We start from the raw sequence: 21,055 nt of genomic DNA, 5'->3' as shown, positions 1-21,055 counted from the left end.
TTTAAGATCACCAAGCACGAATCCGCAGGATCCAGAAGAAACAGAAAAATCCGTTAACGACTGCAAGGCACAGTGCGAATTTGGCGGTATCTACAGTAGGGGGGTAAAACGACCGAAGAAGTCGGGGAAACTTGAGAGTAGAAGTCAACGGAGCATAAAAGGAGCGACAGGATGTGCTAGGAGTATTGAACCAGACGCAAAAAACGTGTGAGGATGCAGGAAAATTGGCACCAACGCCGCATTGCAATACACTCTTGAGGCACCTCCTATTCAAGTGTAGGGACATTATTCGGAAAATCGATGAATTCCTCGATGTTCCGGCAAGGAAGAGAACTAAAAGAGGACTGCTCGGGAAGACGTTAACGGCAGTTTTTGGAGTCAATGGCGAGGTCTACGAGGATATCGACTCTCTAAAACACGATCAGCTTACTATTCTGCAGACAATGACTGAACAAAACCTTTCAAAGGTTCATTCACTCGGTCCTGCGAAATCTCGACTTCTGTTTTGTGTACTTGGATGATGTTTTGGTCGTTTCTTCCACTGAGTCTGAGCACTTAGCCCATCTCGAGTGCATTTTTTCAACGTCTCTTTGAGACCGGGTTAGTCCTAAACGTTGTGAAATGCGAATGTGTTACTTTTATCCTTCACTGATGAATCAAAGATGGTTTGTGGAGTTGGTACGAGTGTTTTCTCGAATAAACACAGTGTATTCGAGTCGTATGGTCTCCCAGGTTTCGCACGTGCATTCCAAGCGGAAGTACTGACGATACTGGAAGTCTGTCGATGACTGGAGCATGATCCGTACCCCAAGCGTAACATAGCCATTCTGACGACGCGATTACCCAGTTCTAGTTACCGAGTCAGGCAACAGACACTGGGTAAAATATTTTTTGGAGACCTCAGAGAGATTTCTATCTGCAGGTTGGGAGAGTCACTAGAGATCTGAACTGACTGGACTCTGCCTGCCTGATGTCATAGGAGGGTTTTAGGAGTTTATGGTATCAAACTGACGCACCACAGCGCTAACTGGGCTCCTCGGAACGGTCACTGATAAAAAGCTCATCATGAAAGAACGGGTGGAGAACGACCAGTGCAGAATGTGTGATTCGGCGTTAAGAGACGTTGGACCATCTTATTTCTGGCTGTACTGTTATGGCACCGATGCAATACATCACCAGGCATAATGCTGTATGCAAGGTTATCCATCAAAACCTTGCATACAAGCATGGTCTGATCACGGGAACATGTTCGGTTTATCGATATGAGCCGCAAGCAAGCAAGTACTTGATAGTTCTGCTTACAGCATGTATTGGGATCGGCAAGTTCTGACTGATTGTCAGGTCGCTCCGCGTATATTATTGATGTTGCTATCCCCCATAATAGCAACATTGAACGGAAATACGTGGAGAAGAAGGTGAACTATGAGCCATTGGCTCGGGAAATCAAAGAAATTTGGCATCTCGAGTGGGTGGTTGTATTTCCCATAATATTGTCAGGTACAGGCATTGTACCTTAATCCCTCACGGCTTCCCTTGATGTCCACCACCACCACCAGCGCCCCTTTAATTTTTAAGTAGGCAGGATCGTCCGAGCCTAAATGCTTGGCACTTAGTGCTAGTATTAGGTAAAATCCGGCATCTGCCGAAATTGTGATAACTCCGAAATAATAATAATAATCGTTGGCGCAACAATCCATACTGGATCAGAGCCTTGAAGTGTGTTAGAGCACTTCTTTCAAGTGCCGTAACAGTACACTGTAGGAGCAAATGCTGACGCGCGTTAATCTAAATGCCGAAAATTGAAAGAACAAAAAAAAAATAAATTAGGTAAACAAATTCTATTAAATGGTACTTTCTCGGACAAAAAAAGAACAAATGAAAATGTTTTTTTTTTGAATGAAATTTTGGGGGATTCTAGGGAAAGAAACAACGCAGTGATATTTTTTTTTTTTTGCTGTGGACCATTCCTGTTGCATTTTTACATAATTTTTTTTTTCTTAAAACACACAGTGGTATCTACGTTTACACTTATGGAATTCTTCTCTTCTTTTTTTTTTCTATTATTTTTTTTTTCCTATTTCTTTTATCTCTTAATTTCATTATACTTTTCCTGTCAGTACTCCGCTGCTATTGTAACCATACTCTCATGTCTTTTATTTTGTTTTGTTTGTTTGTTTGTTTTTTTTCAATCAATTTCCAATTTTATTGTAATGGTGGTCTCTTTTCTGCTTCCTTCAATTTATTTCAATGCAATGAGTGTAGCCCATAATTGTACCTCGCGTTAATTTTTCTTGACTTGGTTCGTTTTTTGACGGTTGTATATTGCTGTTGATCATCGTTTTTGTATTTTTTTTTTATCTTCTTGTTGCGCAGTTTTGTAAAAGTTTGATTTTTTGGTTGTTGTTATAAGTTTTCAGTGCTCCTTTATTTTCAAATCAACTTTATTTTTCCTTTATATGTATACTTTATATATAATTGTTATTTACTTATTCAACTTCGTATTCTTGGTTTCTCTTTTTCTCGTTTAGCTAATATATATAAAATATGCAATAATAACAACAATAATTCTTTTTTTTTCATTATTATTATTTCACATCGGCCCACCCCCTCTCTCTTTGGACTTTATTTATGTTGCATAATAAACTTTTTTTAAAATAATTTCCCAATGTCTGACAGTTTTTCTTTTTACGGCGTAACATCTTTATTTGCTGTTTTTTTGGATATTACTTCCATAGTCAATTTAATATATGTGAATGTGAAGAAAAAAGGTATTAGATAATGCATTTTGTTGCGTATCCTACATCAACGCCAACTTTTAATTTAATTTCACGAGTCGCCACTTCTGATTCGGTTGTTATTTCTTATGTTAGTCTCTTATAGATTTTGTTCTCGAGATTTTTTTGCTTTATATCACCATATAACAAATAGTTTGTAGTTTTCTTTTATCAATAACAAAAATATATATCTTTTATTTTTATAGGAAATATTCTCTTTTTAATAATTCGTCATTTTTTATTCTTTTGCTGAATGCTGTATTGTAAATAGAATGTAACATCACTTTAGAGATATAATAGATATACCTTCGTGTTCATCTGCCTCCTAAATTACATATAGAAGAAAGCGAAATTTCAATCTACACACAAGAGTTTTCTTTTTGTTTTTTCCATTGTTTTAAACAGCGACCTTGTTTCTGTTCGGATCGAGTACAAGAACATTTAAATTTAAGGGCAAAGTTGAAAGACATATGCTTTAGAAAACACTGCAACGATCTCCCGTACTAAATAGGACAAATGGTTGTATGAAGAAGCAAAAGTAAGCGGATTAAAGAAGTCCCTCGAGCGTTGGCATCAATGGAAGATACAGGAAAGAAATCTCGGAACCGAGGTTGCTCGAGAGAGGGTATAAAAATTGATCTCCTTCCTGTAATCTAAGAAGTTCATTCACTAAGCCTCCTAACAAAACAATTGTCTGAAATAATAAAAAAACTTGTTGTTTCTTTTTCGTTGGTGTCGATATTTATTCTTGCAAATAGCGATATTTCGGGAACCACTTGTTTCCTTCATCAGTGCTAACAAGTTGAACAAGAAACTTGTTAGCACTGATGAAGGGAAAGAAGAATAAATATCCACACCAACGAAAAAGAAACAAGTTTTTTATTATTTCAGACAATTAATCGTTGGAAACACCGCATAATTACACTCAGTTAAACAATTGTCATTAATAAACCATTCTGGGATAGGTAAACAGGTAGAAATTCCACTGCTTCGGATTCATCATTTTATTACTAAAATAAAAAGCCCATAGCGTCAATTGCTAGGTTCAATTTCGAACACTTTTATGTTAAAACGTTTGGTTCCATGAATTTTCCACTATATTCACTCGTTTTTTTTTTTTTCTATTCTCATAAATCGCAAGAAAGCTAGTCAAGTGTTAAATTCTCTAGATTTACTCATAAAATAAATACTGCTCTATTTGTTATAGCTTTCCTTGTTCGATTTTCTTTTTTTCTTTTATTTACTTGGTAACCGTGGTGTTTTCACATAATCTTTTTATTTATGTGTTATTTTCTGATGAATACGGTTCTTCTCCCGCTTACGTGCACTTCCATAAATCTTACTTGTCGCCTTCTAACCTTGCCTTTCTTTCGCGTTTCTTTTCTATGTGCATGCTTGAATGAATTATAAGCTTATCAAGTACTTGATTCCTTGTCTCTTATGGTTTTTTTTTCTTCTTCTATTTATAAAAAATATACTTTTCTTTAACAATTTTCAACTAAAAAACAGAAATATACTAAGAATTCTCATATCTTTTTGTTTTTTTTAATAACTTGTGTTGGTTTTTAATAGATCTTAAAGCTTTGAAGAAACAAGAGAAAAAAATATTTTTCTTCAATTTAAATATAAACTCTAAGTTTCATTTTAAAGGTTTTTTGTTTTCTTTATATATATATTTTGCTCTCGTTTTTCTTATAACTTCACAATAGCATAAGTTCCGGTAGTAAATTAATAATCTATCATTTGAAAATGTCCGTAGTTTTGAATCTTTCATGATTTTCTATTCACGATACAATACCGTTATTTATAAAAATATAGAGAATAATAATCATGAGGAAATTCCCTTTTAATGTAATTAATAATATTATTTTTTCGTTTATAATTCATTTTATTTTAATAAATTCAATTGTTCTTGCATTTAAAAAAAAAAAAGAAAATAGAATACACTTTCAACATTGAACAATAAAATTATCCCCTCCATCTCTATCCCAAAGTCCCTACATTCCCCCTCCCTTCCCCGACAGAATATTTCTTATATAGGTATTTCCGTCAAACCTAATTGAAAAACGTGCTATCAGTGAATAATACGACATTAGAACTCCTATAAAACTGAAATAAATTCATCCTATATCTAAAACTATTTAAAATGATCTATAAATATCTCAATTCGGGCTAAATAAAACAGAGAAAAACCGAATTATATTTCACAAACTAAAGGAACTACCACAGAAGATTGTTTTTGTTTCAATGCCTGAATTTATTGACATCTAGCGTATCTAATCAAGCACGCAAAACAGCATTACGAGTTGTATACAGTAAAAATGATAAGACATCCCATAATTAACTAATTAAAAACAATTCCAGGAAGCTGTGTTTGTATCTGAGATAACGGAACCGTATCAGATAGTCTCATATCTCGGATTTCCTGTCAATCTTAAAAATGCTTCCATGGTGAACATGGTGTTCGGTAAAATTCAAAATAAGTTTCGTGTTTGCAAATAGAAGTAAATACCTTCCTTTTAGTGCCTAATTTATTACCTCTAGGGTTTACTATATCTATCCTTGTCACTCTTATGGATATGTTGGCAACAGGTCCTTTACCAGTTTTTGTTTAAAAACCGACAAAATCCAGCTGCAGCCGGAAAAGAAATTAATCGAGTTTTGGGCCCAGATATCTGCAAACAAATGCACAGTGCAACGATCGCTTATCAATTTCCAAGAAAACAAATTTCGTTGGACAATAAACCACGTGGTCAACAAGGTACCAGTGCTGAACGACGACAAACTGCGACCACAAGTTGAGCGGAATACATCAACAACTTTACAATGCCTTCCTGCCCCCTTCAATGTATCAAAACCAACCATTAGTCCCCCCCACGAAAAAAATTGGAAAAGTGAAAAAACAACTCAATCGATGGATTCCACATGAATTAACCGAAAGAAACAAAAAATGTGCAAAGTTGAGCCAGCCTCTTCATTGCTAATGCAACATAAGAAACATCCAGGACAGTGGTTGGATCGCGGAAGCTACCAGGCACCAAGCAAGAGCGGAACTGCACCCCAATAAGATCATGGTGACTATTTGTTGGATTTCTGGAAGGCGTTATTCCCTATTCTTTCCTGAATCCCAGCGAAATGAAAACTACGGGGTCCTACTGTCCAGAAATGCACGTTAAATTGCGTTTAAAACAGCCTTGTCTGGTAAATAAGCATGGACCAATTCTCTTACACAATAACGCATGACAACACGTATCCCGTTTGGCTCTCCAAAAACTACAAAAGTTGCAGTACGAAGTTTTAGCTAACCCCCTCCCTCCCCCCATATTCTCCAGAGCTGTCATCAATAGACTATCATTTTTTCCGGAGTCTATCCCGTTTGGCCCTCTAAAAACTACTATAGGAGTCGCAGTACGAAGTTTTAGCTAACCCCCTCCCTCCCCCCATATTCTCCAGAGCTATCACCAATAGACTATCTTCTTTTGCAGAGTCTATCCCATTTGGCCCTCTAAAAACTACTATAGAAGTCGCAGTACGTAGTTTTGGCTAACCCCCTCCCTCCCCCCATATTCTCCAAAGCTGCCACCAACAGACTATCATGTTTTCCGGCCTCTGGGAAACTACTTCCATGAAAAGTGCTACTCCAGCCAAAACGCTGTAATTTCACCCTTTGAAAAATTTTTAGGGCAAAAGGTTTTTCTTTCAAAAAGGAATTTTTGATTTGCCAGCACGTTGGCAACGAACCATAGATATCAACGGTGAATATTTGGAAGAATAACCTTTGCAGTCCGTAACTTGATCCAAGATCGTAAAAATTATGCCAAAAGAAAAAGCTAAAAGGGCGGCGAAGAACAATAAATCCGGAGAGTTATTCGAAAAGCTTCTAATTCTGCACAAACCGCACGAAACAGGCGTTTGTGCGAGGGGCGGCTGATAAGTTCTCGCCCTAAGGTAACTAGCGATGAATCCTCATCTCGTTACTGATAACACTTATTACATGACACCTCGTGGTTAAAAAATGGGCCCAAATATTTCAACAAGGAAGAGAGTCCTGTGAAGACGCCCCCCGTCCGGGTCGCTCAGTGACAGTAGTCACCAAAGAAAATGTTAAAAAAAAAGTCAAAAAATTACTACTGACCGATTGCAGAATTAAATTGTGGCAGATAATGGAAGAACTGAAGATTAGCAAGGAACGCGTTGAAGAGATGAAAATTTGCACATGAAAAAATTGGTGCACATTTGGGTAAAAGTGTTATGGATCGATGAGTCCAAATTCGAACAAGTTTATGAGCCCGATACTGTAACGATTTGCACAGCACACAGCGTTGATTTGATCGATTTCGTTCTGGTGTAGTGGATGTCGAAGATACACCCTCGTACTGGTAGGCCAATCGCTGTAGAAACCGATAAAATCGTCGAAATCATCCAAGTAGACCGGCATGTTGAACATTCGCTCCGTTGCCCAGGAACTGGGTATAGACCATAAAACCGTTTGGAACCATTTGCAGAAGATTGGATTCCAAAAAAAGCTGGATGTTTGAGTGCCACACGAGTTGACGCAAAAAAATTTCTTGGACCGAACCAACGCTTGGGATGCATTGCTGAAACGGAATGAATTCGACCCATTTTTGAAGTGGATGGTGACTGGTGATGAAAAATGGATCACGTACGACAACCTCAAGCGGAAAGGATCGTGGTCGGAGTGTGGCGAGCCGGCCCAAGCCCGGATTGACGATCAGGAAGGTTTTGCTGTGTGTTTTGGTGGGATTGGAAGGGAATCATCCATTATGAGTTGCTCAACTATGGCCAGAATCTCAATACGGTCCTCTACTGTGAGCAACTCGATCGTTTGAAGCAGGCGATTGACCAGAAGCGCCCAGAATTGGTCAATAGGAACGATGTTGTGTTCCACCAGGACAACGCTCGGCCTCAGACATCTTTGATGACCCGCCAGAAGCTGCGGGAGCTCGGATGGGATGTCCTATTGCACCCACTGTGTATTCCGGACCTGGCACCAAGTGATTATCATCTCTTCAAGTCCATGCAAAACGTTCTTGGTGATACTAAGTTCGTCTTGCGAAAACTGACTGCCTAAGTTTTTTTTTGCAAATACGGAGGGGGAGGGGGGAAAAGGGCGGATAATTCTAAGTATGTTAGATAAAGTGTCAAATTTCCATCACAAATACGACATTTCCCCAATATTTCTGCATTTCATTAACCTCCATTTGGCGTGTCATTTTTATACCCTGACACTCACACTTTGTTGTATCTCTGCAACTGCCAATTATTGATTTCACACTTTTTTTTACGTTTCAATAGAATAAAGTCGTTGCTTTTTTTTTGTAATTTATCAATTTTGATTTTGTTTTTTTAAATTCTTTAATATCTTTGCAAAAATAAAAAATAAAAACATGCATTGGACTCTGATGTGTGTTCACATATATATATCTACATATATTTACCTTTCAATTCCACCCTTCTGTTATGATCGCCGTTGAACACGCATTCTTTAAACTTAAAATGAAAAATTTTGTAGAATTTCGTTTAGTTGTTAAAAAAGTAGCTAAGTACTGAGCGAAATATTCCTCATTTTATCTAACGATGAAAATAAAAAACAAAAAAACAAAAAAAAAAGAAAAAGCAGAGGAACAAAATCGAAGATTCTGGAAAATTTATTTCCTACATTCTTGTGATTGCTGCTTGTTGTGAAGTTAATATAGCTCTCGGGAACCTACAAACATGCTATTAAATTTAGCACTCGGCAACCTATAGACAATTACTACCTAACATGTGAGACAAAAAGGAAGGAAATGTGGTATATGTATATATATACACATATAATAAACGTGTATATATATAAATATACTATTTATATGTATACATAATTAAAAATCTATAATTTTTTAGGTTTTTTTTTGTTTTAAATAAATTGATTGATACGCTAAGCGCAGTATCACAATTTTTCATATCTTTTTTATAATTTATATCTTTATTTTAATCTTGACTTATATTTTTTTTAAATTTTTTTATTTCCCTTCACCGTTTCCTTTCGAAGGTGAAGTTGTAGAATTAATAAAACTAGTTCAAAATTAAACATCAATAAACAAAAGAAAAAATCAACATAAAAGCGAATACTAAAAAAAAATTATATCTAATGCATAAGATAATCATTATAACTAAAAAAAAAAATATACAATTATAAACCTTAATTTTTTCTTCATGTTTAGAGTGCTTCTAATAAATTTTCAGCACTTCTAAAACGCAAATATATTATTTAATATATACTATCACGTATATATATGCGCTAGGGGTGAATTTCCATTCCATATTTAGTTTTACTTGCATTTTTTTTCTGTTTCTATAATTTATTGGAAAAATATTTTTATTTTTACCTAATTTTTTTTATATTGATTTTTCAATTTTTTTTATTTTAATCCTTAACTTTATTCCGTTTAGAGTTCTTGAATTTTACGAACTAATTTGTTTTATTTTTCTGGTATTTTGTTATTATTTTTGTATTTTTTTTTTGTCGGTTGCCTGGGAAATCTCCGCCTTTGTTTCTTCTTGTTTTAGATTATATTTTTATTAATCTACATCATTTTGTTTTTTAAATATGTATATTCTCAATTACATAAAACAGATTTTATCTAGTCATCTAAATTTTCCTCATTTTACTTAATTGTTTCTTCACTTTTACTAAATAAATAATTTTCATCTCTTATCGGCTCATATTATGTTCTCCATTTCTTTTTTTTGTCTGTTTTGTTTTCTGTAAATAAGATCTTTTCTTTTTTTTCATTAAACAACTACTTTACTTGTATCTAACTTGTTTTGTTTCGTGGTTTCTGCTCCTAATAATCTCTGTTTAACTTGAATAATAATTATTTAATATAATTAGAATTTAATGTGGTAATTTTCCGTGTGTCTATGTGTATTAGTTCTCTTTCCCCACGAGGCATTGTTCTTTTCTTGTCGGGCGGAGAAAAAAAACTGATTTTCTTTTACCAATGTTATTATTTTCAATATTTCGTTTACATTACTAAAAGGATCTCCCTTTCTTTTGTTTACCTATTTTATTATCATTTTAATATCTGTTAGATCTTTTTTTGTTTTATTGAATTTTAAAAATTATTTCGTCGTGTTTTTTTTTTCTATTTAGTTTTTACTTTAAATTATTAGATGATGTTTGTAAATTATTTTCGGCAGTGATTGATGATTCGGACGATTTTTTCATTTTCTCGCAATAGTCAGTTAATATATCACGGAATCTTGTCCAGCATTTTTCCGGCACTGTTATTGCTGTACGGAAATTACTTTTCACCTTTTAAAAGTGAAGATTCATGAGTCAGAATGTCTTCCTCACAATCTTTTTTCAAAAATAGCTACATAAAAAAATAACTGGTCTTAAAAAACTTACCTCACTTATCCGCATGTAGATGCCTCGATTATTTTGTCCGATATCGAAGTAAAAATTTTTATTATCAACTTTCATATGACGCTCTTCCGGTAATTCACCTTTGAATCTGCAAGGAACATCCGAAAGAAGAAAACTAAATGAATTACCAAAGAAGGCATTAAGGGTTGCACATGAAATGGCCGATTTGGTACCCAACATTTGAAACGACTGTAAAGCTTACAAAAATTTATTTAATTAATCAAAATAGATGTCAGTCGATTCAAAACACTTCTCCCAGTGAGATGCAAGAGCATGGATGCCAGTTTCGCAGACGTCCAATTTTCAGGGGTTGATAAACTCGTCGAAGGACCTCTTCATTCCTCAATTGTTATTCCGCGAAGAAATGATCCAAATGCTTAAAAAAGTGGTAGTCGGGTGGTTGGCCAAAGGCCCCGCTGAATATGGTGGATGAGGCAGAGTCTCATACTGCAATTCGTTCAACTTTTTAACCGTTGTTCTGGATTGTCGTGAAGGACATCACACACATCATCTCTGTTGACTAATCTCGGCCGTTGAATACTCAATTTTTGGTGCATTTCCTCGTGTTTGGCACAATATTCTCGTGTATTTATCGTTTCTCCAGATGCCAAGAAAGAATAGTGGATAATTCCAGCTGTCCAGCTCCAAACAGTCACCATTACCTTCTTCGGATGGAGTCTCAGTTTCGGCATATGCTTCGGTGATTCATCAGCATCTAGCCATTGTGCTGATCGGCGACGATGGTCGTATAATATCCACTTTTCATCACATGTCATAATTCTGTTCAAAAAGGGACCGCTTCTGTTGCTTGGGAGATTAAAGGACTGCAAATTTCCATTTGAAGCGCCATGTTTTGCTTCGTAATAGCTTGCGGAACAGAAATGGGTTGTTGGTGGGGCTTTTTCAAGTACCGGGAAACTGTCGAATGGTGTACGCCCAGTTTCTCTGCAATGTCTCTCACAAACTGACGTGTGTCGGATTCGACTGGTAAACGTAGCTCGTCGTTATTAATCGATGGTCCTGGATGTCCACGTGGCTCACTTTGAAGGTTTACCGCCGCCTGACCGGAATTTTTCGAACCACCGCCGTGTGGTTCCTTTGCTTGCCGTATCAGCTCCAAATGCGCTGTTAATGTTCCTGGTCGCCTCCGATGCTTTATGACCTAGTTTGAACTCATACAGAAAAAGTATACGTTCTTGGCGCTCTTCTCCATCCTTTTTTCCTTGCTATTCACTGTTATCACAACGATGGTCAAAACTGATAAGACTCCTTGATTAAATGTACGAGTATTTATACATCATTATCCGACACCAACAGCGCCAACAGCCAAATCAGCCATTTCATATGCAATAACCTAATCATTTGAAACTCTCTCTAATAAAAGCGAATTCACCTACCCGCCATCACTCGTACCAAATTCTTCTAATAGGTCAGTAAGAGCATCTCGAAATTCAATCATACCCTGAGCTGGTATAGCAATTTGTGATCTAGGTCCACCCCGTGTAATTGTCTGGGATACCTTGAAAGAACAATACTTAACCAATGATGGACCTGGCCTAGATAAAATCTAATTCTATCTTACTCTCAAAAATCGTCCCCTTGCATTTTCTTTCAAATCTAAGTAATATCTCCGATTATCCTTCATCATTAACTCCGACTTGAGTTTACCATCTTCAGGGACATTATCTGAATTTGGTGGACCTTGAAAGTAACAACTTCGATTGGCGGAAACTAAACACAACAACAAAGCAAATAATCAACCCACCTAATGATGCATAGTAATCACTAAATGTAGATAAGTGATCCCTAAACTCAGCCGCTGTTGACAAAGCTAAATATATTTGGCTGCGACGACCATCGGCACCAATCTAACAAACAGGAAGAATATTTCAAAAAAAAAAAAGAGAAGAGAAGAGAAAACTGTATTAACTTCTTCCTAACAAGCTATTAACGGAGCACTGGATATATAGTTTTTAATTATAAGAAAATAAAGCTAATCGAACCATACCTCAGCAACTTTAATAAAACGTCCTCTCCTATTTTGTTTAACATCTAAATAAAACCGTTTCGACTGAATTTGTAACATTTTTGTTGCTAACTCATGCTCGGCCTGTTGACTTTGCTGGCCTGTGAATTTGTTAAGATTAAAAAGTACAAAATGTTACAACAAACAATGACGAGAGATCCATAGATTTCGAATCAATAGCGCGCAATATTAAGGAGAAGAAAAATATATTTCAAAATGTTTCGTTAAAATTATCGTAGGGATAAATGTTACAACTAGATAAGTTATCTTATGAGTTAGATATTATAAAACATCTTACCTTTACCTAGATCGAAATCGCCTCCTCCTCCGTCCATTCCTTGTACATTGTATTCTTAATATTGTGATCAAGTGTATTCAGACATCGAGGAAGTCATCGCATATTCAATTGAAAATCAATGAAAGTAGCAAAAAATCTCAGATTAGCACTGAAAACTAGGTAATGGGGAGAAGATAAAGATGCAAAACTAATAACTGCTCGATTCGTTCCTGTTCCTAACATAAAAGGGTTGAAAATGCCCCGGAAATCCTTGCCTTTTCCCTGGAGACCTGGTGCTGGGACACCTCTAAGCCCATAGGCTATAAAAAGCTGCTTTCGTACGAGCACGAGGGGGTTGTTTCAAAAATAAGGCTCCCAACACTAACCTTGCCACGCATGAGACTAGGCCAAATCTAGCAACACCGCCTTGTTCGCTGATTCCCCCACCATCGATCCCAACAACAATCGTCCGTCTGCAACGGTCAGTACCGGCTTGACAGCCATCCAAGGCAGAGGACGTCATCGCCATCACCACCAGGTGCGAAATCCGTGCAGTCTCATCCAATTTTTGCACGCAAAAAAAAGTTACCACCCATAGAAATTCATCGCCACTTAAATGAGCTCTACCGTGAAACGTGTATAAGTATTCAACATGTCCCCAAATAATGTGGGGGGTTCGCTGACGGCTGCATGGACATCCACGATGAACAACGGAGCGGGAGGCCGTCGATCACCGACGAAGGTTGAGGCATGCTCGAAGATCGTCAAGTCACGATCCAGCTCCTGAATTTCCTGATGCTTCTGCTTCAATTGGCAAGATTTTGACAGAAACCCTAGGCTACCACAAAGTCTGTGTGTGCTGGGTACTGCACATGCTTGCAGAAATCCACAAACAGCAGCGCGTCGACTGTGCTCGGGAGTTTTTGAATGAATGCAAAGATTTCTTAGACTCCATTGTTACGGGGTATGAAACGTGGTGCCATTAGGTTACTCCGGAAACAAAACAACAATCTCGCAGATGGAAATACCCCGAGTTGCCTAAACCAAAGAAGTTTAGGCAGAAAATGTCAGCAAGGAAAGTCATGGTAACGGTGTTTTGAAACCGCCGTGATGCACTTCTTATCAAGTTTATAGTTTTAGAAGGACCACAATAAACTCGACAAGTCATTGCGTCACCTTGAAAAAGCTCAGAGGACCTATCAAAAATAGTCGTAGCTAAAAACCCACCAAAGGCCTAAGACTGCACCACGAGAATGCGCGTCCGCATGTCTCGCGACAATCGAAGCACTTAATCAAAGGATTTGGCTGGGACGTCATTGCCCATCCCCCTTACAACCCTAACACTGAACCTGAAAAAATGTGGAAACCTTATTTTTGGAAGAACCCCCGGACAAACCCTTCTTTTGCTCACCTGATCGTACCAATCACAATAGCCCGGGTCAATATCTTTCACAATAAACAAAGCAGTCCCCCATTTATACGTATGGCAAGTGATCGTATTCTAAAAAAAAAGTAGGAATAGCTCGGGTCAATACCTCTCACAATAAACAAAGTAGTCCCCCCTTTTTATGGGTATGGCAAGTGATCGCATTCTAGAAAAGGCAGGAATGGCTTCACTGTCATTCCTTCGAAAGGAGGGAATTGGATAAATTTTGGAGCGGCATTTCTAACGATGACGGTGATCCTAGGTCCCGTGATTCTAGATCCATTTATTTTATGGCATTTAATTGCAATGATGGCGCAATGATTGAAGAAGTAGAGCGTTAGCCTTCCAATCTCGCTGCTTTGGGGCTGAATGCCAGTCATCATGGGTGTCTGTGTTCGATTCGCTGCTGTGAGCTTGTCATTTACAGAGCGTTAAATGTGATGATAGTGAAACTGGAGGACAATCTGACTGTGTATGGATGCCCTATACTCCGCCAAGGAGTGAACAGGAAACACCAAATTAATTGTAATGATAATGAAACATCAGGGCCTTGAGGTGTGTTAGAGCACTTCATTGAAGACCGTAACACAACAGGATTACAGTACCCTGTAGGAGGCAATGTGGTCAGCATGCTGCGACTACTACCCTGATTTGACTCAGGTACTCATTCTCAGCTGAGTCGACTGATATTCGACGTCAAATCACGATACAAATTCCACTGCCAGTGAGATTAGAAGCGCGACTTTCCGTACGACAGCCTTGCGCTCTAAACCCTCAGCTATTCGGACGCAAGTCATGGAATGCCATACATTAACGAAGGGGTAAGGGTTTCAGCGTGAAGAAATGCACTTTTTTTTAGAAAAATGGTTTGAATAAATTTCTGGAAACCTTTTGTACATCATTAAGTATGGATTGAAGTGAAATCCGTTGTAAGTTCAGACTTAAACCAGGCCAAAGTGAATGCTGGGAGTCCTGAGTCCGCATCCACTTAATGACGAACTGGACCACTTGGGAAGCAACTTACTTCCTCCCTTGCGGTCCACGGATTCCTCTGTTTTGGGTTAAACGCCCAAGTTTATCAAAAAACTTGACTGACGGTTTCGTCCAGGGCAGAGGCAACTCATCAGACGCTGCCTCGCCTCTGCCTTTGGAGCAGGTGACCGAAAGTAGGTAACGAAGCCGGTAACACAGCCTTTCCCAGAGTGCCTTTGGAAAAGGACGATTTCCCGTGTTCACTGTACCTCAGCGAAAAATTATTTGAAAGAAAAAACCATTTGAATTTAGTCAAAGAATAATTGGAATCTCCCCCACTCCCCGGTCTCTGTTTGATGGAAAAATATTCACAACGAAGCCGGTGACAGAGCTTTTCTCAAAGCGCCTTTGGAAAAGAAAGATCTCAGCTACAAAAAATATTCAGGAAGAAGCCGGTAACAGAGTCTTTCCCAGGGCGCCTTTGGAAAAGGACGATTTGCCGTGTTCACTATATCTCAGCGGTAAATAATTTGAAAGAAAAAAAAAGAACCATTTGAACTTAGTCAAAGTATGAATGAATCTTCCCCCAAAGTCTTCAGATTTTTTGTTTCTCCGCTTTAACAATTTTTTGGCGACCATTTAATGTGAAAAGAGCTATTTTCCACGAACAATTTCGCTATTTTGTAAGTAAAAAAATCACAAAGGTAGCTTTGTACTGATGAAGGGGGTAGGTCACTCCCGAAATATATATTTACATTTAAAAGTAAAAATTGTAGTTTGGAGGGAGCTACCCCCTGTCTAGACTACAAACAATAATAATAGTCGTTGACGCAACAATCCATATTGGATCAGGGCCTTGAAGTGGTATTAAAGCACTTCATTCAAGACTATAAATAGCAGACAAAAATCTAATCTCCTTAAATTCGAAGGAGCAGGGACTTACTGCTCGATAACTTTGAGAATTTTCCTCGGATCATGTTGAAATTTGGGGAATATATTCTTGAAATATTTTAACTAAAATAAAAGACAAAAAATTGGATTTTTTTGAAAGTGCAAAACACTACTTCTCCCTTAAACCATGGAATACCGGATATGTGTGGATATTTCTTAAAAATCGGATGCCGGACAGACAAAACGAAAGCTAACCATCGCCACTCGAAATAAAAAACGCTATTGGGTGGTTTATTGACACCGAACCACATGTTGCTCGATTTTACGGATTGATTCTGCTATGGTGGGTGAAGAGAGATCATGGGGGCCTTATACTATTTAAGGCAATTTTGTTCATAAAAATAGCATATTGAACGTCAAATATTTAATTTATAATAACCAAAACTACAGCGTGAGATTTGTTTACAAGAATAGGTCGGCCAATCGCATCACTACAAAATAAAACTTATCCCCTCGAAATAATCAACATCAACCCGTATATCCCTTCAACCCCCAACAATTAACAACATTTTTTTTTCTTTAATTTCACCTGCACTAAACGTGATTATTATTAAACTGCGTCGCTATCACGACCGACCTTGCAGTAACGTTTTCCAGAATTGGATAATAGTCCCACCATACAAGCCAGCCCTACAAATAAAGCCGTTAAGGGCACTCTCTGTCACAGCTGATTTCTGACTCAACGCAGGTCACCAAATCGACAGTCATGGATGTCCATTATGTATGTTTAACACATGAAAAAGCAGGACAGCATATATTCTGTCAAATTGAGAGAAAAAAAATATGATACGGGACTTTGAGTAACATCGTACTGAGAATTCCAATCAGCTGGTTCGCGTAAGTTGCCGACATTTGAATGGTGGCCTGAAATGATTTTCTCAATGTGGGGGAATTGCGGGTGATAGACAAACTGTTCTGAGACCTTTTTTTATTGGAATTTTTTGCACTTTGCACGCATTATTTCTCGCGCAATACGTAGGCTATTGTAATTACAAATTGATTTGATTTTTTCTGGTCAAATGGAGATAATATTCGTTTTGATACTTGTCCCTGAAATGAAGATTTAAAAACAAATAATTTCACTCAGCTGCGAAAAAACTACCCGCGTCCAGTGGTAATGGAATGGGCTCGCGTACACCGTCAACAGAATCGAACCAGGGGACACTAACAGAGTATACTTTCTGCTTAAATCACCGGCTTAACACTTTCAATCAAGAGACCCTTTCGGCTGGATAACATTCAGGACGAGTTCAGTGCTAGATATCTGACGAGTACGAGGCAGTCGCATCAGAAATGTCAGACCAAAGGAAACACCATCTTCAAATTGAAGCTCAGAATTAGGAAAATCCCATTTTTAACTTAATTTACCGCCACAATTAGCTAACAAACATATCTAGACGGAAAATTTCATTCACATAATGAGAACCACATTCAGTCAAATTTACACACAATTTATCGTTGACAACCTAGAATTATTATAAAAAAATAGAGAGATTGATTCACTTTGTCGTTTATGGAAGATAGTATCGTGAGCCTCACGTTTTTCTGAGTACTTGAGGGTTTTTCTTTTTCCTTTTGTTGAAGTTCAAACAAAATAAAAACGATCAAGAAGAAAATTCCTACAAATGACAGAGCATGAGAACCGTGTATTCCGCGTACTTGACGAGGGCATGGGGTTGCCCGAATGTTTCGATGGTTTTTGAGGTTTTGTGTAGAACAAGGATAGGTAAGGGGTCGAAATCTGCACATTTTAAGGGAGATAGGACTCATTTTAGGGAGCTATCCAACCCAAAAATTTCAAAAAAATCAGAGTGGAACGCTTATGTGAAGTCTAGGCCCTCCAATATCTGCTCAAATAGACGCACTAAGAGTGTATTACCAGAAAAAAGTTCATCCTAGAGGTGCACCAGGATAGAGGGCACATACGCATACCAAGTTTCATGGAAATCCGTCTATTAGTGTCAAAGTTACAGCAGTTCAAACTTATCAATTCCACGAGAATTTACTGCATCCTGAGCCACGCAAATTAGTGAAACATGAAAAATTCCAATCAGGAAGGATCCACTTCTCCCCAGCCCTTTTTGTGTATCTGTTGCAGGTTATCCTCTTCACATTTGCTAATGATATTGAACTCCCTAAAGTGAAGCGTATGAGGTTGATTGCCATCAATACAGGGCCTTCCAGATCAAATTATTTGTGTAAATGGCGTTTTAGGGCATGCACTCATCGTTCATTACATAGGAAACCATAAAACCTGTTATATCTGAGGCGTCTGGTTTCCGGTTTCCCCCGAGTTGTTTCTATTTTATCAACCTCAGGATTCGTGGTGTTCTGTCTCAAACCGGAAATTATATGAGAAGACGAACGGGTTCTGATAGTTGTGGGAGCTTATTTGATGCCAGGATAACCAATGATGCAATGGGACAAAGGCTACCCAAGCAGGACCAGATGATGGGAAGTAAACCTCAAATTAAAGGAAGCCAGTCCAAATGGTGCGAAACCATTTTCATGAGTATCAGATCAATCTGCTGGGGATGCATTGCCTTCCATTCCCAAAGTTTCAATCCAAAAGGATAATTCTTTGGACCCAGTATTGCTCACCTTCTTGACAACTTTAATATATTTCTTGCAATAAATATCGCTCTTTTTGAATCTCCACTTTACTAAGGTCGGACTTCATTAAATTCCGAGCATTCTGGCAGCACTTGTCATTAACAATTAGCCCAAATCGTACTCACTTGTATAGTGTCACTTTGACATTTGACCGCCTGCGCACAACTCAATGAGAGCGAGAGAGACAAGAAATTTTCACTTAATCACGAACAAAGGGAAATTGACATTACTCCATGATTTCAAGCCACACCAAATCGGCCAAAACACAAATTTCCTCCAAAACTAAAGCCAAGAAACCATATCAAATCCGCCCCGACAACTAATTATATCTCATAAACACAAGGCTCGGACAGGAACCTGTCGTGCGCCTGTCATTCACACTCGTCAGTTTTCGCTACAGAAACTTTTAACCGAACATGTACCGGGACCGAACGACCTATTAGGATATTTCTTTTTGTAAAATCATAGCGCAACTCATGGCTGGATTTATCGGGAATTCAAGGGGGGGCAGAAACAAGCAGCCAATAAAGAAAAGAAAGGAACCAACAAAAAATGAAATTTCAAAACGACATATTGATATTAACTGGGCAACATACTTTGGCTGGAAGCTGCTTCGTCGCCACTGCAAATGTCCGACATTGTCTCGTCTGGGATTCTGTTGCAGCCAGGGAGAGCGTGCGCGCGCGACGACAGCGACAAGTCGTTAGGGTAAATTCAGCTACACACCAATCCAACCAAGCCCCGTTGACAAAATACCGGCCGTCGATGGCGATCAACTCTCCAGATTCTTGCACACAATCACGATCTTCTTGCCGTCTGCGCGACAGCTATGTGTCGACGTCAACGACACCACACAACAGCAGTGACACTGTCAAGCTATTCCTGGCAACTGTCCTGCGCCTCTTCTGGATGCCTGATGCTGTGACACCTCTAGGCCTGTGGACTACACCAAGCTGTTTCCGTGCTAGTACAAAGCCCCCCCTTCTGCTCACCGTTGGCCGCCTGCTGCACACACGCTTTCCCTGGAACCTCACATCCGAACTCTCAACAAGGGGGAGGTCGTTCCGTCGCCGCGGGTGCAGAGAACCAACCGAAAACACTAAACAAACGAAACTCACGGTTCAGGCAGGAAACACACACACCAGACCAGTGCCAAGGAATCGCGGAACGAGCGGCCGCAGCACGGTCGCACGCTGAGCTAAAATCGGACAAAAAATTCACAACTGCGACGGCGACGAGTCACTGACTATGCTTATCCTGTGAAATGGCGAACCGACGACTATCCTAAAACGGCACAAACACGGGTCTCGGCGACAACCAGCGCTCCAAAACCTCTCCTCCCAACGATCTGACCGTCTGACGGCGACGACACTGACACGGCACACAAGAAAACACTCCGCGCAGCGGGACGACACGACTGGCAACTGGATTCAACTCAAGGCCAAGCCGTGGTCCGCTCAAGGAAATTTTCCAGCAATTGTAAATGCTCCTTGGCCTGCTCCTACGTTCGATGTTTTCTTCTACTCTCCGGCGCCGCTTTACCGCAACGCACGCACCAAAAAACCGTCACAGGAGTGACAGCGGCACACGGACACCGCGAACGAGAAACTCTTTAGAACGAACTGGCTTCCCTGGTACGCTTCTGTTACGTATGACTACTTGACAAATTGTGACAGAAGAAGGCGACACTGACGACGGACAAACGGTAGCCAATAAACGGCGAGGGGACGCGAACAAGCGATCAACGTTATGCCCGACACTGATTTCTGAGATGACAGCACACACTAAGGAACGTGCGACATGGAAAACTGACCTGCTACCGATTGCGGCTGTCGTTTTTAATTTTTAACCGTAGTGTACAACGAATACACGTCGAAGCAATAGGATTCTCTTTCATCTAAATACCGTGGGTGACACCTGGTGGTAAGTAGCGGTATCAAATATTTGTTGAAAAATTGTCCGTTTTCGTTTTATATGATTTATTACTTTATTTATTCACGCCCTTATTCGTATCTACGTGGCGCACTCAGGCTTTCATTATTCCCATTTTACTATCCCCGAAAATTGTCTATTCAACGCCTATGGCGTTCGCAGGCTTTAGCGAATCTAGGAACATTCCCCAGAGTCAGAGAGCGTACAGATTCTTCATTGAAAAAAACCTTACCAAAGTGTCCTAGTCTGAGGTCTCAGGACCGCAGGACCGTATCTTCGTTCTCCTATCGAAACCACCAACCCGGTCTTGTCCACATGGTAGCTTAGGGAGCAGTTTTTCATCGAAAGCCGCCAGGAGCCAGCCCCTTCCGGACCGCGTTGCCCCGAGCGAGCGCTGATCCGTCCATGAGTTCCGGGATCAGCTAATTGTAGGTCAGGCCTCAGGGAACTGCGGCAGGGGCTCTGTCCCCAAGGGTATCCCCTTTCCTGACAATTGTAGCCCGCTCCCTTGCACATGATGCGCTGGTAAAAACTCAAATAGCGAACAAAAACATAGCAAATGAGGAGATAGTAGAAATGGAAAGTAAGCTGGCTGCGCTTATACGCAGCACGAAAATGCGCCGCTCGCCCCAGCGCCCAGCGAAGGGTCCAA

The 21,055-nt window shown here is 39.1% G+C and overlaps 1 protein-coding gene across 3 annotated transcripts; it reads right to left on the bottom strand.

Moving 5' to 3' along the window:
• Positions 1–7,747: 7,747 nt before the first annotated feature.
• Positions 7,748–20,298, bottom strand: LOC119660981 (transcriptional activator protein Pur-beta-A). Of its 3 annotated transcripts, none has more exons than XM_038070066.1 (8): positions 19,068–20,298; positions 12,531–12,584; positions 12,215–12,333; positions 11,972–12,074; positions 11,789–11,907; positions 11,604–11,725; positions 10,189–10,294; positions 7,748–8,285 (listed from the first exon to the last, which is right to left on the bottom strand). In XM_038070066.1, the coding sequence occupies exons 1-8, from the start codon at positions 19,108–19,110 to the stop codon at positions 8,220–8,222; spliced, it is 732 nt and encodes a 243-aa protein (XP_037925994.1). In that variant the 5' UTR covers positions 19,111–20,298; the 3' UTR covers positions 7,748–8,219. The 3 variants fall into 3 exon arrangements, with proteins under 3 accessions (XP_037925994.1, XP_037925993.1, XP_037925992.1); XM_038070065.1 differs by lacking the exon at positions 7,748–8,285 and adding an exon at positions 9,271–10,092 and having other exon boundaries at positions 12,537–12,584; positions 19,068–20,297; XM_038070064.1 differs by lacking the exon at positions 7,748–8,285 and adding an exon at positions 9,271–10,092 and having other exon boundaries at positions 19,068–20,296.
• Between the last annotated feature and the right edge of the window lie 757 nt (positions 20,299–21,055).

This window comes from Hermetia illucens, chromosome 7 (assembly GCF_905115235.1).
Source record: "Hermetia illucens chromosome 7, iHerIll2.2.curated.20191125, whole genome shotgun sequence".
Lineage (NCBI taxonomy): Eukaryota > Metazoa > Arthropoda > Insecta > Diptera > Stratiomyidae > Hermetia > Hermetia illucens.
Note: the sequence above shows the minus strand (reverse complement) of the source record. Positions and strands in the feature narration are given on the sequence as shown.